The 19,474-nt window shown below is 40.1% G+C and overlaps 1 protein-coding gene across 1 annotated transcript in view; it reads left to right on the plus strand.

Annotated features, from left to right (window-relative positions):
- The window catches only part of LOC150089544 (paired mesoderm homeobox protein 2-like), a 70,399-nt gene extending 55,587 nt beyond the window's left edge, over window positions 1-14,812 (plus strand). Inside the window, exon 3 of the mRNA XM_090390022.1 lies at window positions 14,378-14,812. Coding sequence (XP_090246148.1) covers window positions 14,378-14,812 — 435 coding nt within the window. The remainder of the gene's footprint in view (window positions 1-14,377) is intronic.
- The last annotated feature ends 4,662 nt before the right edge of the window (window positions 14,813-19,474 follow it).

Genomic DNA, 19,474 nt, shown 5'->3' on the forward strand with positions numbered 1-19,474 from the left:
GAGATTTCAGATCATTATATGAAAAGCAAATACTGTTCCGAGAGTAATCTCATCATAGTACAACCTTCTGTCGAAGTAAATATTCGATGTTTCCTACAAAATATCAGGAGTGTCAAAAACAAACTAGATGGTCTACTTGATTTGCTTTCCTGCGCAGAGTACGACTTTGTCATTCTGATTGAAACCTGGCTCAGAGATGAAATGGAAATTGCTGCCTTTACCTCAAATCTTGACTATCACACGCTGGATGCTAATAGAATTGGGAGACGAGGTGGCGGTGTTGCAATCTGTCAAAGGAGTTCACTCCCCCCTGATTAAGGCATCCGCTTATCCAGGAGGTGACATAGAAGCTGTTCTTGGAATCTACTGAATTGCTGGTTTGTCGATCTCTGTGTGTGCCGTTTATTTCCCTCCACCGGTTTCTGAGGATTCTGTCCTTAATCTGACAGCATGGCTGTCATCCACAATCAATCATTGGCAAAAGCTCATCATCCTCGGAGACTTTAACCTTCCACTGCCAGCCACAAAGAAGCTCCTAGATACACTGTCAGTGAACATGTCGGAAATGGGCATTGGTCTTATTCATGTTCCTCCCCACATGGCGATGCCACCCTGCAGCGCATCTTCTCAAACTGTTTAGTAAAGGAAACCCTGACCATAACTGAGAACTTCCTCCCGTTCGATCACGTTCCGATTGCTGCTATGATATCTCTGCAGGCACCTAAGGACGAACGTACACAAGTACAAACTACAAACACTGTCAGGAGAGTATACAATCCAAAATACATCAACATTGGAAAAGTTACTACCCTTTTCCAACTTTACCCATGGAACATACTGGCTAAGCTTAACATAAACGAGGCTGCCTACTGGCTTTCGAGATAGATGGAATTCATTGCAAGGTCGGCAATATCCAAAACTTGCATCCTTAGTCCCCACTCAAAGCCATGTGTAAAGTGTAAAGTGTAAAGTGTATTTAGGGTCATACGGCACCAGGGGTTTCCCCCATCTCCGCGTTGTTTACATTGTGATGGGTGTACCAGTTTGCTGGAAATGCCAGAGATTTAAAAGTGTATGGATATTGTACATGTGTAGTGTCGTGTACCGTTGTTCATCTGGTCATTTAGCCGCTGGACCCCTACTGAGGCCCAACGTTGCCCCACTTTAGCCCCGTGGAGGCAGACCAGGTACACCAGTATTATAATTATTTACTCTGGCAGGTCCTGCCACCTAATTTCCTTAGATTTCAGTGGCTAGGACCTAAAAAAAAAAAAAAAAAAAAAATGCACATATACGACATACAAAAATGCATATGCATACACATCAATTGGTATAAGTTAGTTCGCGTGGTGAAGGCGCTAGAATGAGAAGCCGAGAGTTTTGGGCGAAATTTATTTGGATGGTTAAATTTGGATTGTGTGGGACTGTCGCTTGCGTATAGTTAGAGAGGGGGAAGGGAAGTTGAAGATTGGGGGGGGATATAGTCAGAGAAGGAGCCGATAGGGAAGGTAGCTCCAGCTTGCAGTGGGGCATGCCCATGCCCCACCAGAAAGAAGAGAAGGGTGGTGGAGGTTAAGGAGATGGCAAGCCGTCTCCCTCCCCCACCGGGGAAGGGGAGTAATAGTGGGCCAGACAAGGGAGCTGACCCAGATCGCCAATAGGGCGTGAAGGCTTGTGGCTGCGAAGTGGTCGTCTATCATCAGTGGCCTACCATCCAGGTTGGGTTGTTTGGATTCAGTCACAATGGGAAAATAGGGATTGGAGACTCCTGTTTTTGTTGTGCTGGTTATTCCGCAGGTCAGTGCGGCTTGGTGTGGTCGTTCAAGCAGTGAGCTATGTTGGTTCTGGTTGCTCAGGGTTTGCTGGTGGCGGGAGGGTTTGCCGTCTGGCGTAGAGGCTCTGGGCAAATTTAGAGAATTGCTTGTAATTTGCTTCATTCTCCAGTAGATAATGCTCCTGGTTTTTGGGGTTGAATTGCATCTGTGTGATCAGGTGTCCACGTAGATCTTCATAGTGCTCACATTCATACATTATGTGGTCCCATGTCTCCAGAGAGCCACACGCGCACATGGGATTATCTGTGATGCCAAGGAGGTTCAGTTTGTTGCGAATCGCTCCGTGTCCTGTGAGGAGGTAAGTGGTGTAGCGTCCGGGGTTGAACCATTGCGGATATTGTGGGTAGACCTGTTGGAGATTAGGTAGAAACTTTCGAGTTATTTCACCTTTGGTTGAGTCAGTCCAACGTTGCTGCCAGATTGTTTGTAGGTATGTTTCCAGTCTTTTCTTCTCTGCCTGTATGTTATTTATCGGATCTGTGGTAAGGTCTTGATACGTTGTGGCTTTTCCACGCCTGAGTTGCTGCTGCATTCCTGTGCGGATTACTTCCAAGTCGAGAGGCAAGGTTCCCGTGATAACTTGCAGTGCATGTGTTGATACTGTATTGCATGCTCGGGTGATGGTTAGGAGGATCGGTCTGTGTATTATTTCCAATCGTCGACGATTAACCACTGTTGAGGCCTTTTTATACCAGACGCCGGAGGCATATGTAATTGCTGGGATGATGGCTGCCTTGTAGAGGAGCGCAAGGGTGCGCCTCTTCAGCCCCCAGTCTCGGCGGGTGACCCTGGCAAGCATGGCTACGTAATTTTTGATCTTTGTCTGTATATAGTTGAGGTGGGGGGTAAACGATCGGTTTCTGTCTAGTATAATTCCAAGGTATTTAAGTTCAGTGACAAGCTTAACGGTTCTATCATTGATTCTAATTTGGGGCGGTCTGGTTGGGGTCAGGAAGCCTTTTAGGAGTATAGATTTCGTCTTGGTTGACGAAATGGTCAGGTGATGTCCCTCCGCCCAGTCTCGGAGGGTGGTTAGTGCTTCGTTTGCGATGATCTCCATCTGAGCCCTAGAGTTAGCGGCCAGTACCAAGGAGAGATCATCAGCAAACGCCAATGATTTGACGTTCCCTAGATCCTTGCAGAGGAACTCATCAAGTACACAGTTCCATAGGAGGGGACCCAGTACCGAGCCCTGGGGGCATCCCCGACAGATCCGGCGCTCCACCCTACAATAGGGAGCATCTACTAAGATTCTTCTGTTACTTAAGTAGCTCCGCATACAGCCATAGAGATTCATTGGTAATTGGGCTGCTCTGAGTCTTGCAAGGATGCTCGGCCACCATAGAGCATCGAACGCCCCGGCAAAATCAATCGAGATGAGGAGGAAATATTTTCGGTCGCAACTCTCTGCTAAGTCCAGGATACATTCCAGAGCGTCAACGGTAGATCTTCCAGGTTTAAAGCCGAATTGGTTGTTTGCAGTTAAATTTGTTGTGTTGTAGTGTTCTACTATCCTCTGTTTGAGCAGTTGTTCAAATACTTTGCTTAACACCGAAAGTAGGGCTATTGGTCGATATGATTCTGGCATCTGTGGCTGTTTGGATGGGTTTTTAAGTATAAGTTTCACGCTGGCCACCTTCCAGTCTGAGGGGAACCAGCCAGAGCTAAGGCAGTGGTTGTACAAGTCTAGGAGGAGGTCAGGGGTATATTCGGCAACTTTCTTTACTATTTCCGGCTCCAGCATGTCCGGACCTGGAGTTCTTTTGCTTTTTAATTTGCTTATGGCTGTTTGTAATTCATGGTGAGTGAAAGGCTCTTCTATTCGGGTGGTTTGGTAAGCTTCGTTGGCTAGACAAAGTAGTTGTTGTTCAGGAGTATCATTTCCGTTTAGTGGTTTGAAGGTGGTATTTAGGATGTTGTTGATTGAATCTTGCCAATTTTTTGTCATAGTGCCTTGCGGGGTAATCGTGGAGGATGTCACCTCCCCTCTGGGCAGTTTGTTCATGGTTATGCGATATATTATGCTCCATGGGCTCGAGTTGCCTACAGTAGACACCAGGTGCTCCCAGGACAGCTTCTTTCGCTGCCTGATCATCGCGGTATATGTATTCCTGGCATCCCTGTACTGCTGCCTGAGAAACTCCACCTCAGGTGGGGGCCAGGTCCGTCTAGCTCTCTGAAAGGCTCGTCTCTTTTGGTTCATTTCCCGTCTCAGTACTTCAAGTTCTCGTGACCACCACGGGACTGCTCCCGGCTGTGGGGTCCTTGTCCTGATCGTCTGGTTTGCAGCACTTGTTATGGCATTTGTTATTGCACGTTGGTGATGATCCGGTGTGCAGCCCAGTAGTTGGTCGGTTTGTAGGTTGTTGGCTTTGCAGATGACAGCCTCTTTGAATCGTTCCCAATTCGCTTTATCTACTGCATACCTGTTTTGTTTGAGACTAATGACTGGGGCTCGGTGGAGTGATCTTTGCATGTCAAATGTGATAGCTCGGTGGTCGGAAGTGGTCCAGTTCTCTTGAACCTTCCAGGCTGCAATATGACTGGCAAGGGATCTGGTAGCTATGGTAGCATCCAAGGTGGCTTCCCAAAGGGTTGAACTGAAGGTGGGTAGATTATTGGGACGGTTTAGGACGACAAAGCCACTGTTAGTCAAAAACTCTTCCATGTGTTGTCCATTTCTGGACCCTCTGCGTTCCGGGGTCTCACTGTGCCACAGAGGTGAGCGGCAGTTCAAGTCAGCGGAGACAAGTATCCTGGCTCCATGCAGCTCGGTGAGTACATGTTGCAAGTACTGTGTTGCAGGGAGAATATCAACGCCCGGACGACAGTACAAGGATATCACATACAATTCTCCCAGTGATGATATTATGTGTGCACAGGATGCCCACTCAGAACACAGATGGGTGATCTTTGTCACCGTTATATTAGGGTTTCTCACCACTATAGCCGCCCAGGGGGTCACTCCACCCACCTGGACAATCTTGTAATTGAGCGGGTATCCCCGTACAGCCCCGGCGCAGGTGTAAGGTTCTTGTAGCAGTATGATGTCAAGATTTTCTTCCTCTGCCTTTTGCCTAACCTGTCCCGCGACGGCAATGGCCCGCTGCGCATTTAGCTGGAGAAATTTAATGCAGCTTGTGTTGTATCTTTTAGGAAGAGTCCCCATAGTGGATCTTTAGTTGTTGTGCGCCTTTTGCTTTTATGTAAACGGGGCATTTGCTATCTCTGAGTGAGTGTGTGTGAGGGAGTTTCTGCCACTTACAATTTGCACAAACTGGATCGTTTGCTTTGTTCGGGCAGTTTGCGAAGTTGTGCCCCTTCTCAGCACAATGTCCGCATGTTGCTTCTTGTTGGGTGCATGTGTGCGTGGTGTGCCCGAATCGGCAACACCGGAAACATTTCGGGACCGCGATGTGTTCCTTGTACCAGTGGGAGCTCCAATTTATGTATATTCTTGTCTGTTTTGTGATCTCTTGCCAGGCTTCAGGGGCAAGTCCGAGTACCCAGTTTGAGGAGCCTCCATTTCTGCTCTTAGTTTGGAATTTCGGCGTTATAAGGCTGGCAGGATCTCTGTCAGGTAATGCGTGTTGGAGGTTTCGCCTGTACACTTCTTCACATATGGAGGAAGGGCTGAGGTCGTTGTCAATGTCAAATATGACAATAGAGGGGCCTTTCTGTCTGGGCGGTTCGGCTATTAGCCCGAGCGTGGGGATCCTGGAGTTGTTCATAATGAGGTTTGCATCATCTTTGGTTGCAGTTTCGATGATGACCCCTGTGTTCCGCGTCTTTCTAATGGATTTGATTTTGGCAGATCTGAAGTCTTGAGTCAGTGAATCGACCACTATTTTCTTTACTTCTTCGCTGGTTTTGTGGGAGTCATTTGTAGTAGGTTTAAGAACCACAAGATGTGGCTTTGGAAGTAATGTCTTCCTAAGAGTAGGCTTGGAAGTGGTGGTTATAGTTGTAGCTGTGGCTGTGACTTTGTTCCTCAGCGTCTCTGAATAGGTAGGGGCGCGCTGTGGCATTTCCTTTGCCCCTCCTTGTAGGTATGCCTCCAGTGTAGCATTCACTTTCTCATATTCCACGTGCGTTTTGTATAAAATCAAAGCCATGGTGGAATGACCTCCTGACTAAGGTCTTTAGGGAAAAACAGGCAGCCCATGCCTCCTACAAGAAGTCACCTTCACGAGAGTCATACGCCAAATTTTCCAAAGCAAGGATGGATTTCCTGAAGAGTAAACAATTTGCTATTGACAATTTCATGAACGGCCGGCTATCCAGGGGAAAACGTGTGTGGTCCACAAGTCATACTTGCACCACTCTATCTTTAGATGTCCAGGAATGGTGTGAGTATGTGCTGCGTTTTAAGCGAGATCACCGTGTGTCCGAAGCATATCTTTGGAACGAAGCGTTTAACGTTTCTTCACCTTCTAGTAATACAGAAATTTCCGAAGAACAGCTAATAAAAATAATAAATTCACTACCTGACAAGTCCACCATAGGAATTGACGCAATACCTCTTTTTAATCTAAAAATTACTTCTTATTTCATCAGCAAAGAGCTCACTCAACTCTACAACAAAGTACTCAAATTTGCACAGGTGCTTTCAAGCTGGTTATCATACAGAGTAGTGGCAGTTCCTAAGAAGCCTCGTGCGAATAGACCGGCTGACTTCAGGCCAATATCAATTGCCTCTCCCTTCCTGAAATGCCTCGAGAAGTGTATCTATAATGATGTAGCACTCGCAATTTTTGCGCATAAGCCAGAACATACCCATTATGCCATGCCTAATAGATCTACTGTAACCTGCCTACAGTCCTTATCGCAGAAAATACTTCAGGCCTAGAATGACAACGATCTTCACACCATTTTTCTGAACATGAAATCTGCTTTCGACTCAGTCCAAATAACACCCCCCCCCTTCTTGCCTTACTTGAGAGATTCTACGGGATATCTGGAAATATTCTCGAGATCCTCAATAATTTGCTACCTAGGAGAATGCTTCACTTCAAAGGCGATGGCATTACAGTCACTAAAAGCGTCGAAGTAGGGATCCCACAAGGTGGTTCTCTCTCTCTCAGCCTTGCTATTTGCGGCAATATTCGTTCCACTAATGGATAAAATTCCAGCTTTCCTATCGTATGCTGATGATATTGTATGCTACTTGCCATGCACAAGAAAGACAAACCTCCTCTGAATCTGTAAACAGCTACTTAAATACATTCTGTAAGTATGCCAAATTTTTTGGCCTGTCAGTCAATTCAGAGAAGTCAAACTATCTCATCTTTACGCCAAGTCGGATGATTTCTGCTGATATTGCATCTTCTCTACTTCCGGAAATGGCAGGAAATGTTCTGACTTCCACAGACAGTGTCAAATTCCTAGGAGTAATCCTTGATGCCAACCTCACCTATAAAAAACAAATCCAAGCCCAGTATTCCAAAGCCCTGAGAGCGTTCTGGGGAATAAAAATTGATCTGTGCAAAACGCACAATAAGCAAATAATCAAGAAATACCTTGCAACTTACTTTTGTAGTGTGCTCTCCTATGCCGTGGAAGTTTGGTGGGCTGCACCACCCACTAGCCTCAGGAAACTATGGGGCCTCGAATTCTGGGTGCTGAAGTGGGCCAACTTGTAGTCGCACCAGATCTACACAACATCTAAATCTACTCTCTGCTGCAACCTGCAATATACGCCCATAGTCCACAGAGCCCATGTACTAAAAATAAAGTCATTCCTTCATCAGTGCTCAGCTAAGTCTGGACACTCTCAACTCGTTCAACATCGACATCGACCGGTGGACTATGGACAAGGCATATCGCGTTGGCATCTTTTCCTATCTTGCTGTTTGTAAAGGACATTTATGTAACTGCCGATCTTAGTTAATTGATGTCATTTCATGTTCTGCTCAACTTGTAGTCCTTTTTCGCTGTAATTACTACTTCATTTTTACATTTTGATTATCATCTTTGTTTTTGTCTATTAATTATTATTTAGTTATTATTATTTTATTTTATTTTTTTTCTATTATAAAACAAAATCACTTGTATAAACAACGAATTGTAAGATTCCTCTGGCTTTCTGTGTAAGGAATCACTATTATATACAATTTATGTTAATAAAGAATCTTATTATTATTATCTGCGGACTTACTTAACGTAAGCCAGAGCAGCTCATGGGGTCTTGTCAATGATATACAGGAATTTTGCTAGCAGAGATAAGGAGGTGATTATCCCTTTGTATAAGGCAATGATCAGGTTACACGTTGAGTAGGTTTCCAGACCTGCATACAGGTCTGGAAACCTACAGATATGGGCAACGAGATTGGTGAGTGGAACAAATAGGTGCTCTTACAAAGAAAGGTTTCAGTTCTGCAAATTTCAGCGTCTGGATACTAGGCACGTGCAAGATGATCTGATTGAGGTGTTTAAGGCTTTGAATGGATTGAGTAATCTCAATGCTGATGAGATTCTTCCTCTTGCTCAGGCTACGCACGTGAGAGGGCACAAACTCAAGTTGAGGAAGCATGGTTGCAGGACAGATCTGTGGAAGTTTGCCTTCATCAGCGGGTGGTTGATTGTTAGAACAGGCTTCCATCTGTTGTTGTGGAAGTGCATAGTTTGAATAAATTCAAGGAAGAACTAAAAAAAAAAAACTATTGGAGGGAATCGATAGGTGAAATGGGAATTGTTATGATTATTATTATAATTTTTTTTTTTGGCTGATGTTTTATAAGCTTGCTTTCTTGCATCATTTGCCACTACTACTGCTAATGCTAAAAACGACCGAAGAATGCTGTTTAACAAAATTATGCTTTGTCTCGAAAGCAAAACACATTGCGAAATCCATGGATGATATTGACAATAAAAAGTGATCGCCGACTACATCAAAACACGCTGGATTTTGTTACTAGGTTCGATGAGAGCTGGCAAAATGGTAAATCAAGCCATTGAAAGCGACAAATGTATTCAACAAGGCGATGAATGAATCTTCGCATGCTTCTTCATCTATTAATCGTGAAAAATGGTCGGATAAGAGTGAAGAAACATTTGAGGATGTGCATCATCGCTTAAACTTAGAGGGTAGCGTGTTTTGAAGATCGCACAAGTGGATGCGAACATCACGTGCGAAAGGGAAACAAAAAAAAAAAACAGTTTTTTTTGTTGTTTAGAACATAATCGCACATAATGCATAATTTAATTAAAATGGAGAATGGCATGCATTTTAAATAAATAGCAATAGCTGCTTGAAAATTTTCTTTGTATGTGTCCACTGATTATTCACTTTCAGGAAAAATAAGTAAATATTCCATAAAAAATGAATATTCCAAATAAAGAATATTACACAGAAATTACAGAAAAGAAGAAACAGAAACAGAATACTCTCTAAGTCGGAAACAGCAACTAATCAACTGAAACTGCCAAAAGATGATTATGTACGAAAACACAAAAGCAAAATTTAATATAATATTGAATATTCAATACTATAAAATACCATGTTGAATGTTTAACAACATAAAATTATTATAACAATCAATATTAAATACCTTAAATATATAAAACTGAATTTCATCCTTTAATATCATTATGTTATATTAGCGTATATCTATATACGCTAGTTAATAAAAAAATATTTAGGCTCATAAATGCATTGAATCCAAAGTCCATTAATTATTTCAAAACTCTTCACAGTGGACTATATTTGTTCAGAAAAATTTATTTCTTTGTATTACTTGGTGCATGTAAGTTAGTATGTTAAAATTTAATTTAAAATAAAATCGTTATGTTCCATGGTACTGTCATATCACTTCTAGGAACCTTGTCATCTTTGCAAAACTGTTACCCAGCAGAGCCACCGAATATCTGGCAAATCCTCTCCAAACATCCATCACAGAATAGAAGTTGGCCAAATTGCTATGGATGGACTCTCCGGATCCATTTCAGCTTCATAGAAGCATTTAACACATTATCAATTGACCGTGAATAGCTGGACACCGCAAAATACCGTGGGCAATGCAAAACCGACAGCTTTTCTACCTTTTCGGAATCTTGACGCTCTCATCGAGAGACAATAATTCATCACATAGAAAACTGTGCAGATTTAGGATCAGATCCACATTCAGGCAAAGACTCTGAAGCGCAGGAGTTTCTTATCTGACATGGAGCTTGAACTACATTAAATAGTTATTGGATGTAAATTTAATGCTTATTGAAAGTGCGCAATGTTGAGAGTGCACACACTCTTGTACACTCAATATTATATTAGTTCTCATATGGAATTTTTTTATATATTAATGCATAAAATTGGCGATCAAATTTAATATAAACCTGCTAGATGCGTATAGAGAGAAACATAAATTTATTATTAAAAGATTTCTAATCATTTTAATGATTAGAAATCTTTTATTACTAAATTTGAGACACATTATATTGAAAAAAATTTTTTTTTCCATAAATTATAGCAGATTGAGAAAACATGTCTTATAAAAATAATTAAAACTAACCTTCCATTAAAAAAAAAAAAATGAAAATCAGTTTATCTAATTCATGTAACAGAAACTGTGAGGAAGTTGTCACTAACCCCAGACAACTGTCTTATTTGGCCAAGCTTATATTCGGCTTTGTTTAACTTCACTCATCGTAGACTGTGGGCGGAGTGAAGAATTCGATATTCTGGAATTTATTGATATACAGTATTCCAATTACCTTTAACTGCAAAATTAAAATTAAAATTTTCAGTTTAATCCCCAACTACCTGAATATGAATCTAAATATGGTGCTGTTTCTTGTAGTTTCTCTATCTTGTGAACTCCTCTGACCGTGGAGTCGTCAGGGAATATAAACAGAAAATTTATTTATTTTCAAAAAATTGCTACAATTTTTGTTGAAGTTCCAACAGAAGAAATTATAATATATATATATATATATATATATCACCCTCGTATTGCACTAATAGCTCTATGAACGGGAAGAAAGGTAGAATAAGAAAGTGGAAAGGTAAAAAGTATAGAAAAAGTTATTAAAACTTACTGAGCTTGCTGGGGTTGTAAAGCCAAACCTTTCAGTAAGGGCTCTGGCTTTGCAAGAGTTAGCATAAATAGGAGATGAATACCAAATGTCTGTACTGCAGGGGAAAAAAACAGGGGAAAAATATGCATGTCGAATCACGCCTAGAAACGAAACCGAAAGTATAATAAGGGAACGATAGCACGTAGCTAAAGGAAGACGGCGGGAAAATAAAAATCACATATTTCGTAGAGAGGATGGATGTATCTAAAGAAAAGCTACATAAGTGACTTAGCTACTGGATAAAGCAATTTATAGTAACATGAGGGACTTGATAGAGAGCTGTGAAGAAGTGGAAATAGATATGAAAATAGTGACCTCTATAGTCTAATTTTGAATAAGTAAGAGTGTAGAGATATACACTGAGTGATTACTGAATTATGATCACCCCTATGAAAACTGAATGCGACCGTTGACCACGTGAGGTAGTCGACCTACGTAGCATAGATAAGGTGTCAGTGGTTCAATAGGAAGTAAAATTCCGAGCGTGATGGGTAAAAGAAAGGATTTATTGGACTTTGATAAAGGATAGATTGTGGGTGCTCGACGAGCTGGTGCCTCGATTTCCCAAACTGCTGAACTGGTGGGGTGTTCGAGATCCGCCGTAGTTAAAGTGTACCAGGACTGCCGTCAAACTGGTCAAACAACGACCCGACGGCAAAACTGCAAAGGTCAGCTTAAGGTTGATGTTAGAGGTGAGCGCCGGGTCCGACGACTCATACAGGCGAACAGGCGTAGCACTGTTGAAAAGTTGACTACCCAATACATGGGTGAACCCGGAACAATATCTGTCATGAGCATGCGTCGCACGCTCACACGTATGGGCTATACCAGCAGACGACTCCTACGGCATCCTCTCCTAACCAAGGTTCATCGGCGTAAAAGACTCGCCTGGTGCAAAGAGCATACAAGTTGGACGTTAGAAGACTGGAAGAAGGTGTGCTGGTCGGAGAGTCACGTTATTTACTCCACACCGTGGATAGTCGTGTACGGATTTGGCGTCAACGACATAAGGCTTTTGATCCATCATGCATGGTATCAAAAGTGCAGGCCGGTGGAGGCGGTTGTATGGTGTGGACATGTTTCACTTGCAGGAACTTTGACCCCTGGTGCATGTGGAACAATGTATCAGTGGTCTCCGCTATCGTCAACTGCTTGCTGACTGTGTACACCCCGCTATGTTACTTTTTCCCGAATGGCGATGGTGTCTTCCAAGATGACAATGCGCCGAGCCATCTGGTACTTGTTGTGCAGGAATGGTTTGAGGAACACAGTTCTGACTTCCAGCATATCGACTGGCCTTCGAACTTTCCCGATATCAATCCCATAGAGTACTTGGGATACACCGTCTGGATACACCAATCACCTTCATACCTGCATTGCTGACCGCATTACACACAGCTTGGTTGGCCATTCCTCTCGAACGCTTCCGACATCTTGTTGAATCAATGCCACGTCGGATAGCTGTTGTACTGAGGTCAAATGGAGGACCTATGGAGTATTAGGTAGGTGGTCATAATTCAGTGATCACTCAGTGTATAAGAGTAACGTTAGAAAAGAGAGATTATATCTACAACGTAGAAACGTGTTTTTGAATAAAAGGACAAATAAAAAGTATTGAACATAGCCATGATAAAATGATTAGAAAGTAGATCAAGTGATGTGGCTACTATATACTTAGCAAAAAAAGGACGTTGTATAATTCTAGTATATAAATCGAAATTATACCAATTAGGGAAGGGGTATAGCTTACACATAAAAGTTTTTTATAAAATCCACGAAATGAGAAATGATATATGTAAGCATAAAAAGCAACATAAAATCCTGAGACGGAGAGGCCAGATTAAGACTTAAGAGTTATAACCTGTAGTACAAAATGTAGTGAAACAAAACTGAAGTAATATCAGTAATAATTTCTGTAAAAATAAATAAGTAAATCTATTGTTGATAGAGTAGCATAAATCCAAAGGTAGTTTCAGGAGTGCAATCCGAAGGTGAAAGGATGTAATAAAAATCCATGGGAGGTTTTGATGAGGAAATCTAGTTTAAATCCAGTAATGAAAGAATAGGAAATAAATCTGAGGATGCATATAACTAGATGACCGTAGACCCAATGGTGGGGTAATTAGGTATCAAATCCTAAGGAGACTGTAGGAAAAAAATATTTTGTAATATAAATAAAGAGTCATAGAAATTCATGGAGTTGAAGAATTTAATAATGAACAAGTACTGCATAAAATTTCAGTAGTAATGAATATGCACAATAGTAAATAAAAATAGTATAAATCTAGAGCAGATAAATCCAAAGGCGGAACTGAATTGTATCAAAACCTTTTTGATACCTTAAAGCAGCTTTAATACTTGAAAGATCCAAATATAGCAATTTACTCACATATATTATCCGAAAACAAAAAGGAATATCAATAGTCTCAACAAGGGAAGTGAATTATCAGCAATTTCATAAAGGATTGTTAAAACATATATCAAATGAATCCATGAAAGAAGTAGAAACTTAGTGAGTAAAGAAACAAAGTAATCATTCAAATAAAAAATTCCATAGGAAATCATGTATAGTTATTACACACCAAGTAGTGGAAATCCCACCAAATAATATTACAACTGTACAAATAGGAATAGAACTGACCAGTTCATAGTAGATTATGACTGAATTTATTCTTGATCAAATGGGAAACTATACTGAAGCAGTATTTTAAAAAAATAGATAGGGGATGTCATTATTAATTAACTTATTGTAAGAAGTTTAAGAGCTTCAGTAAGCAGTAAATGGTTACTGCATATGTTAGTTAGTCTAATAGTTTGAGTACATATTATATTTTTGTGTATTTTGTTGGAAATATTAGAGTGCCAATTAGTAAGGTAGATGACATCAAAGTTGGTTTTATTTCTTTTATCATATATGTCAATATTATATGGAAGGGAAGCATTGCTAAGGGTAATGTAGAGATCAATGAAGTTGGCTGTGTGATTAGTAGAGTTTTCTTTATTCAATTTAAGTTCATTGGGGTAAATTGCTTTGGCTAATGGTTCAAAGTTTGTATTTAAAATTAGGATGTCATCTACATATCTGAATGCTAAAAAGTTATGATTAGGGTTGTTTGTAGTGTATACTTCTTCAATGGTGTATACTTCTTGTGTAATTCTCACCTCCATCTATAGAAACTTTTTTCAGATTTATTTGCACTTACATGTTTATATACTTTTGCATTCTTTACTGCTGCTTTGCGCATTTTTTGTTCATTTTTGTTTTTATTGTTATTTTTCCATCAACTGTTACTTTGACTTTAAATAACATTTAATATATATATATATATATATATATATATATATATATATATATATATATATATATGCTTTTTTTTTCTTTTTTCTGAAAGATTTTCTTTCTCGTACTACTGTGGCTAATGACGTTAAAATTTTCACGTAGAATAAAGAATGTTTTTCTCTTTTGGCAGGTTTGGTTTCAAAATCGGAGAGCAAAGTTTCGCCGTAACGAACGCAGCATTCTGGCTCAACGTAACCAGCTGTATCGCAATTCGACTGACACATCACTTATTGAACAACCAATAGCCCCGAGACCAACAGCGATTGCTGTGCAAGCTCTTACAGCCGCCGCCCCAAGTGTTGGAGGACACAACTGTTTATCTCCATGGAAGACTACCCCTCCAGCGTACAGCAGCTTGTTGGCAACACCTGGTGCTACCACTTCAAGTTTTTCTTCTTGTGCAGTAGTGTCATCTAGTGGTGTGGCATTGTCTCCTCCGCAAAATGGTATGTCATCATTTACTCCTGTTCAGTCTGCTACCCAATATACTATTGGAAGCAGCTTGGCCAACTTTCGATTCAGACCGCAGAATTTACAGTCTCATAGCTTTACTGGAATGCCATGAGATTCTCCATCTGCAACGAAAGGACGTTTCCAAAAATATCTGAAAGTTATTAGACGATTCTAAAAATAGGCTTACCTGTGACCGATGGACAAAGTTCTCTTGTGACTGCTGTAGTAAGAAATCTGATGTGATTTTTAATTTTCCTCGAAGTTGCGCACGATCATCTGTGGGATGCGTATTAACAGCACTCTATGACCAAGGTACCTAAGCGATTAGAAAATCTCTTGAAAAATCCAAAGATATCACGAAGATTTAACAAATTACATTACAGTTCTATACACAATTTGAAGACTTATAGATTTACTTTATTACAAAACTGTTTAATGACAACGAACTGTCAAATTGTTTTACTGATCAAAAGATCGATAAGTTAGAAAATGTCTCATCCCAGTGACATATATGAAGTACTTCTAAGTGCATGTGAATCGTAAAATGGAATGGGCCATTTGATCAGTATATCCCCTTTTTCCTAAATGTTGAGAAAGCAGTTTGTATCTGAATAAATATTTCTTGTAAATACAGTATAAGCTGTCTTTCATGTACAGATCACATCCTGATAGTTGATGATGATGTAATTAATGTTATACTCAACATCAAAAAAACTTTCTCACCCTAAAAGTGTACACTGATATACTTGGGCATTGGCATACAAATAGGTAAAAATTAAGTTTAGAAATGTTCCGAACATCAATATAGGTTAGAAATGATCTGGACATTAATGAAGGTTAGGAATGATCCGAACATCAGCATGCGTCAGCACTAGCGTTTCATTTCAAAATGTTTAAAAACCAATTACGCACAATTCTAATCTTATTTCAATTTTTATAAAAAAATTATTATAATGATTTTAACAAATGTATGTGTACTAAATGTAACTGTATAATGTATTAAGGAAATAACTTTAAATTCTATTAATCTGCTGTTTTTCATTTTATACTGTAATATGGATATTCTCAATTTCTGGACAGGATGGATGTCTATAGGTTACATTACAATGGGACAGCAATGTTATGTCCCAGTATAAAGAACTATAGTTTAGAGATATTGTTTCGTCCCAAATGAGGATAACAGATAAAATAAGGCTGGCATTACACTAATCCAAAAGGTGTGCCAGCCAAACTGAAAAACGCATTTACTCGTATATAATCAACAATTATTAGCGCAATTGTTGGAGTATCCCTGGTTAAGTGTAGTAAGACAGCTAGTCCCGTCTGACTGCAAATAAACCAGGGAAAATTAGAGTGTTGACAAATACAGTAATCTTTTGAGACTGCTTTTGTACTATTCCAGAAGAGAATGCTAGTCAGCCAGCGAGTTCCGTCTCAGTGCAATTAAACCTAGGGAAGGTTAACTAAGAGAAGCTAATCAAGAGTGTTTTCAAGTGCCTTCATTAATTCTGTTTAGATTGACGCCATGGTGCCATTTATCTATTGTTTCTCCAATAGCTATATTCTTATAGTACATAATGAAACTTATAAGCATATTATTCATAATTAACCTAGAACTTATGAAAATGCATTGATCCTATGTTCGAGGGTACTGCTACTAATGTATATCAAGCTTGTAATATTGCGTTCTATTACTACTAATATATATCAAGCTTTTAATATTGCGTTATAATCACGTTTCCAAGAACTTTTTAGATATACTGGATTCCCAGTTTGTAAGATTGACAGAATTAAAGCTGAAATCCACCTTATCATATAGCTTAGTATATGTTTTTTCATAAGATACTTGTATTATTAAATCTAGGTAAGTGGCCTGGTAATGGCTGTCATTATAATAATAACTGTAAATGGAAAACATATTAAGTACACAGATCTCGTAACATAAACACAAGGATTTATAAAAGGATAAAACTATTTGAGGTGCACAAGGCTTAAGGAGATAAAGTAAAATGAATGAGGATGAAATTTTTACTGTTATATATGATTCCAGAACTAGGGGCATTAATTCAAATTACGAGGATAGAGGTTTAGACTGGATTCACGAATTTGGGCCCTAGATCGGTGCCCTGGTGCGGCGCATCCAATGAATCCCCCCCATTTGCACGGCCCTGGTTCTCTGGGAGGCCTATTTCTACTAGGTTCTTATGGAGGTTCGTTGGCAGTTGATTCGGTGATCGGGATGGCCGTTACGTGTTCCACATGCCATATTTCTTTGACTTCCTAGCTTAAGTCTGTGTGCTTCCTGAGTTTTCCTCGTAAGTTTTCTGGAGGTGGCTGGTGTTGGGCACTGCTATGTCAATCAAGTTGGCCATTTCCTTTTTGTCGAGCCCTCGTGGGTAGCACAGTTGGTAGGACAGCCGTCCTCCCCACACCGGGAGTTCGAGTCCCGTCGATGACGGGAGGAATTTTTATGGGCCTTTTTTCACAACGTGGATGAATTAGTTGGTCCCAGGCGAGGGTAGCATGGTTTTTCTCTTGAAAACTCGGGTTTTTCCTCCAGTAAACAGAAAATCGACCTCAGAACACGGGCAATTTACAGACAATACACGAGCAATATGGCTTTAGTTGCTGATACTCCAAAAACCCTAAAACAACCACCTTCTTGTCATTGAGGGTTGTCTGTCATGCGGGAACGTCTTGTTCATTATTATGGCACAATCCCCTTATAGTTTGTGAGATTGAAGGTTTCTAGTACGGCTTGGGGTCCGTACTTGTAATACGGTACACTGTCTTTGATCAAGTGGTATTTTTGCGCTGTCTTCTGATGTATTATGGCAACCTGGTCGTGTCTATGAGTGCACTCCGTCTGGGTGATCATCCTGCATTCTGCAATGATGTGTTGGATTATTTCTGGGGCCAGGTGGTATCGCCCACATGCCGCACCAGCCACTCCGGGGTACTTGGCGTTGTATTTTCTGCAGTTCCTAGTGTTTACCTTGTCTTCGATGGCGAGCATGAATCCTTCACTCTTACAGAAGAGCGTCCCGCTCGTGAGCCATGCGTTGGAAGCCATTTTATCTATGTAGTCTTGATGGAGATCAATATAGTGACTGCCATGGAGATTTTTTTTTTTTTTTTAATGAAAACTCCCATATACAAAAGGTATCAAAACCTATTGTACTTAGTACCGTGCATGGGTTGAAGGAGATAGGGAGGGAGGGAGGGGATGCCGGAAACTTTGCTCTGGTGACTAAACACCACTTGAAGTCTCCAATAAGCAAAGTGGTGTTACTGCACGGATTTATGAGCCTTATCTACCTAGTATTAGTATATATTAGTATTATATTATAGTATTTTATTATTAGTGCTATTTTATATTAGTATTAGTAGTGGTACTAGTTAATATTAGTGCTAGTAGTAGTAGTACCGTGTTTGGGTTGAGGGAGAAGGGGAGTGTGATGCCGGAGTGCCTTCTTTGCCCATTTTTTATCCTCGTTTCTTCCGTCTGAGAGGGAGGTCCCCAAGCTTAGGCTAGGGTACGCTGCCTTGTCTTTCTTCCTTATAGAAGATTGACAAGCGATTCTTTATCGTCTTCTGTTGTTCAAATGAGATCTGTCAACCCTCATCCTCTTTCTTTCCGGCAATGGTCAATTTCTCGATGGCCGACTTCGGACGGTGTTGGTGGCTCTTGGTCATAATTTTTCTGGTCAGTCTTATAATCTCCATCAGCTGGGTGTTGGTTCAATCCATGATCCCGAAAGAGTATGCTGGTACTCACACTACACAGGTATTTATGGCTCTGACCATGTTCCCAACGTTCAACTTTGTTTTTAACTGGCTCCTCGGCGAACCTTGATTTCATTGCGTTCTTACTGTTAGCCTGTATTGTCCCCAGATATTTGTAGGTCTCTCTCTCTGTCACAACTTTAGTCTCTTCACAAGTAGTTTCGGCCGACTGGACTGCCCTGATACAATCCATGTGTGTTGCGTTTGTCTAGGCCAAATTATATTCTACTGTTTGCTGAACTCTTCAGTGATCTGTAGTTTTCTCCGAGACTCCTGTAGAAGCTTGTTTGTTTGTTTGTTATTTGGTTTTTAGGAGCATTAGCAACTAAGGCCATATTGCTCCTCTCCTGTAGAAGCCTCTTTGGTCCTCATCGAAGATTCGGTTGTTAATTTTTCTCTGGGAGCTCTCTTTGTACTGGCGTAGTCTCTTGCTGCTTCAATGTGTCCAAGTACTCCGCTATTCTCTGATTTTTTGTGTCATGTCTGCTGTGGATGCTGTCTCTTTTGAGGATGCTCTTCGCTTTTCAAATTAATTTCTATTAATTATTATTATTATTATTTCCCAGAAAAAACCTTACCTTTTTTCACTAAACAAAAATGAAAACCGATTAAAAACATGACCCCTCTAATAAGTCTTTTTTTTTCCCTTCTAATTACAATTATTTTTCTCGGTTATTATTTATTTATTATTTATACAATTATTTATCCTTACACAACCTTCTTTTCTTTGTGAAATTTGTGAAAGGCTGAAATTCAGTATACCGTATACTGAATTTCAGCCTTTTCTTGAAAAAAAAAAAATATATATATAACAATAATAATAAATAATAATAATAATAAAATAAAATAAATATATATATATATATATTTTTTAAGAAGTTTAATGCTGTATTTTATTTTATAAGTTTAGTTCAAAGAAGTCAATGTATTTAATTTACATTTTGTATGTGAATATTTTTTTTATATAAAATTCTTTTAAAAAATGTAT

Source organism: Mastigoproctus giganteus, chromosome 2, assembly GCF_048544385.1.
Source record: "Mastigoproctus giganteus isolate SK-2022 chromosome 2, ASM4854438v1, whole genome shotgun sequence".
In the NCBI taxonomy this organism is placed as follows: domain Eukaryota; kingdom Metazoa; phylum Arthropoda; class Arachnida; order Uropygi; family Thelyphonidae; genus Mastigoproctus; species Mastigoproctus giganteus.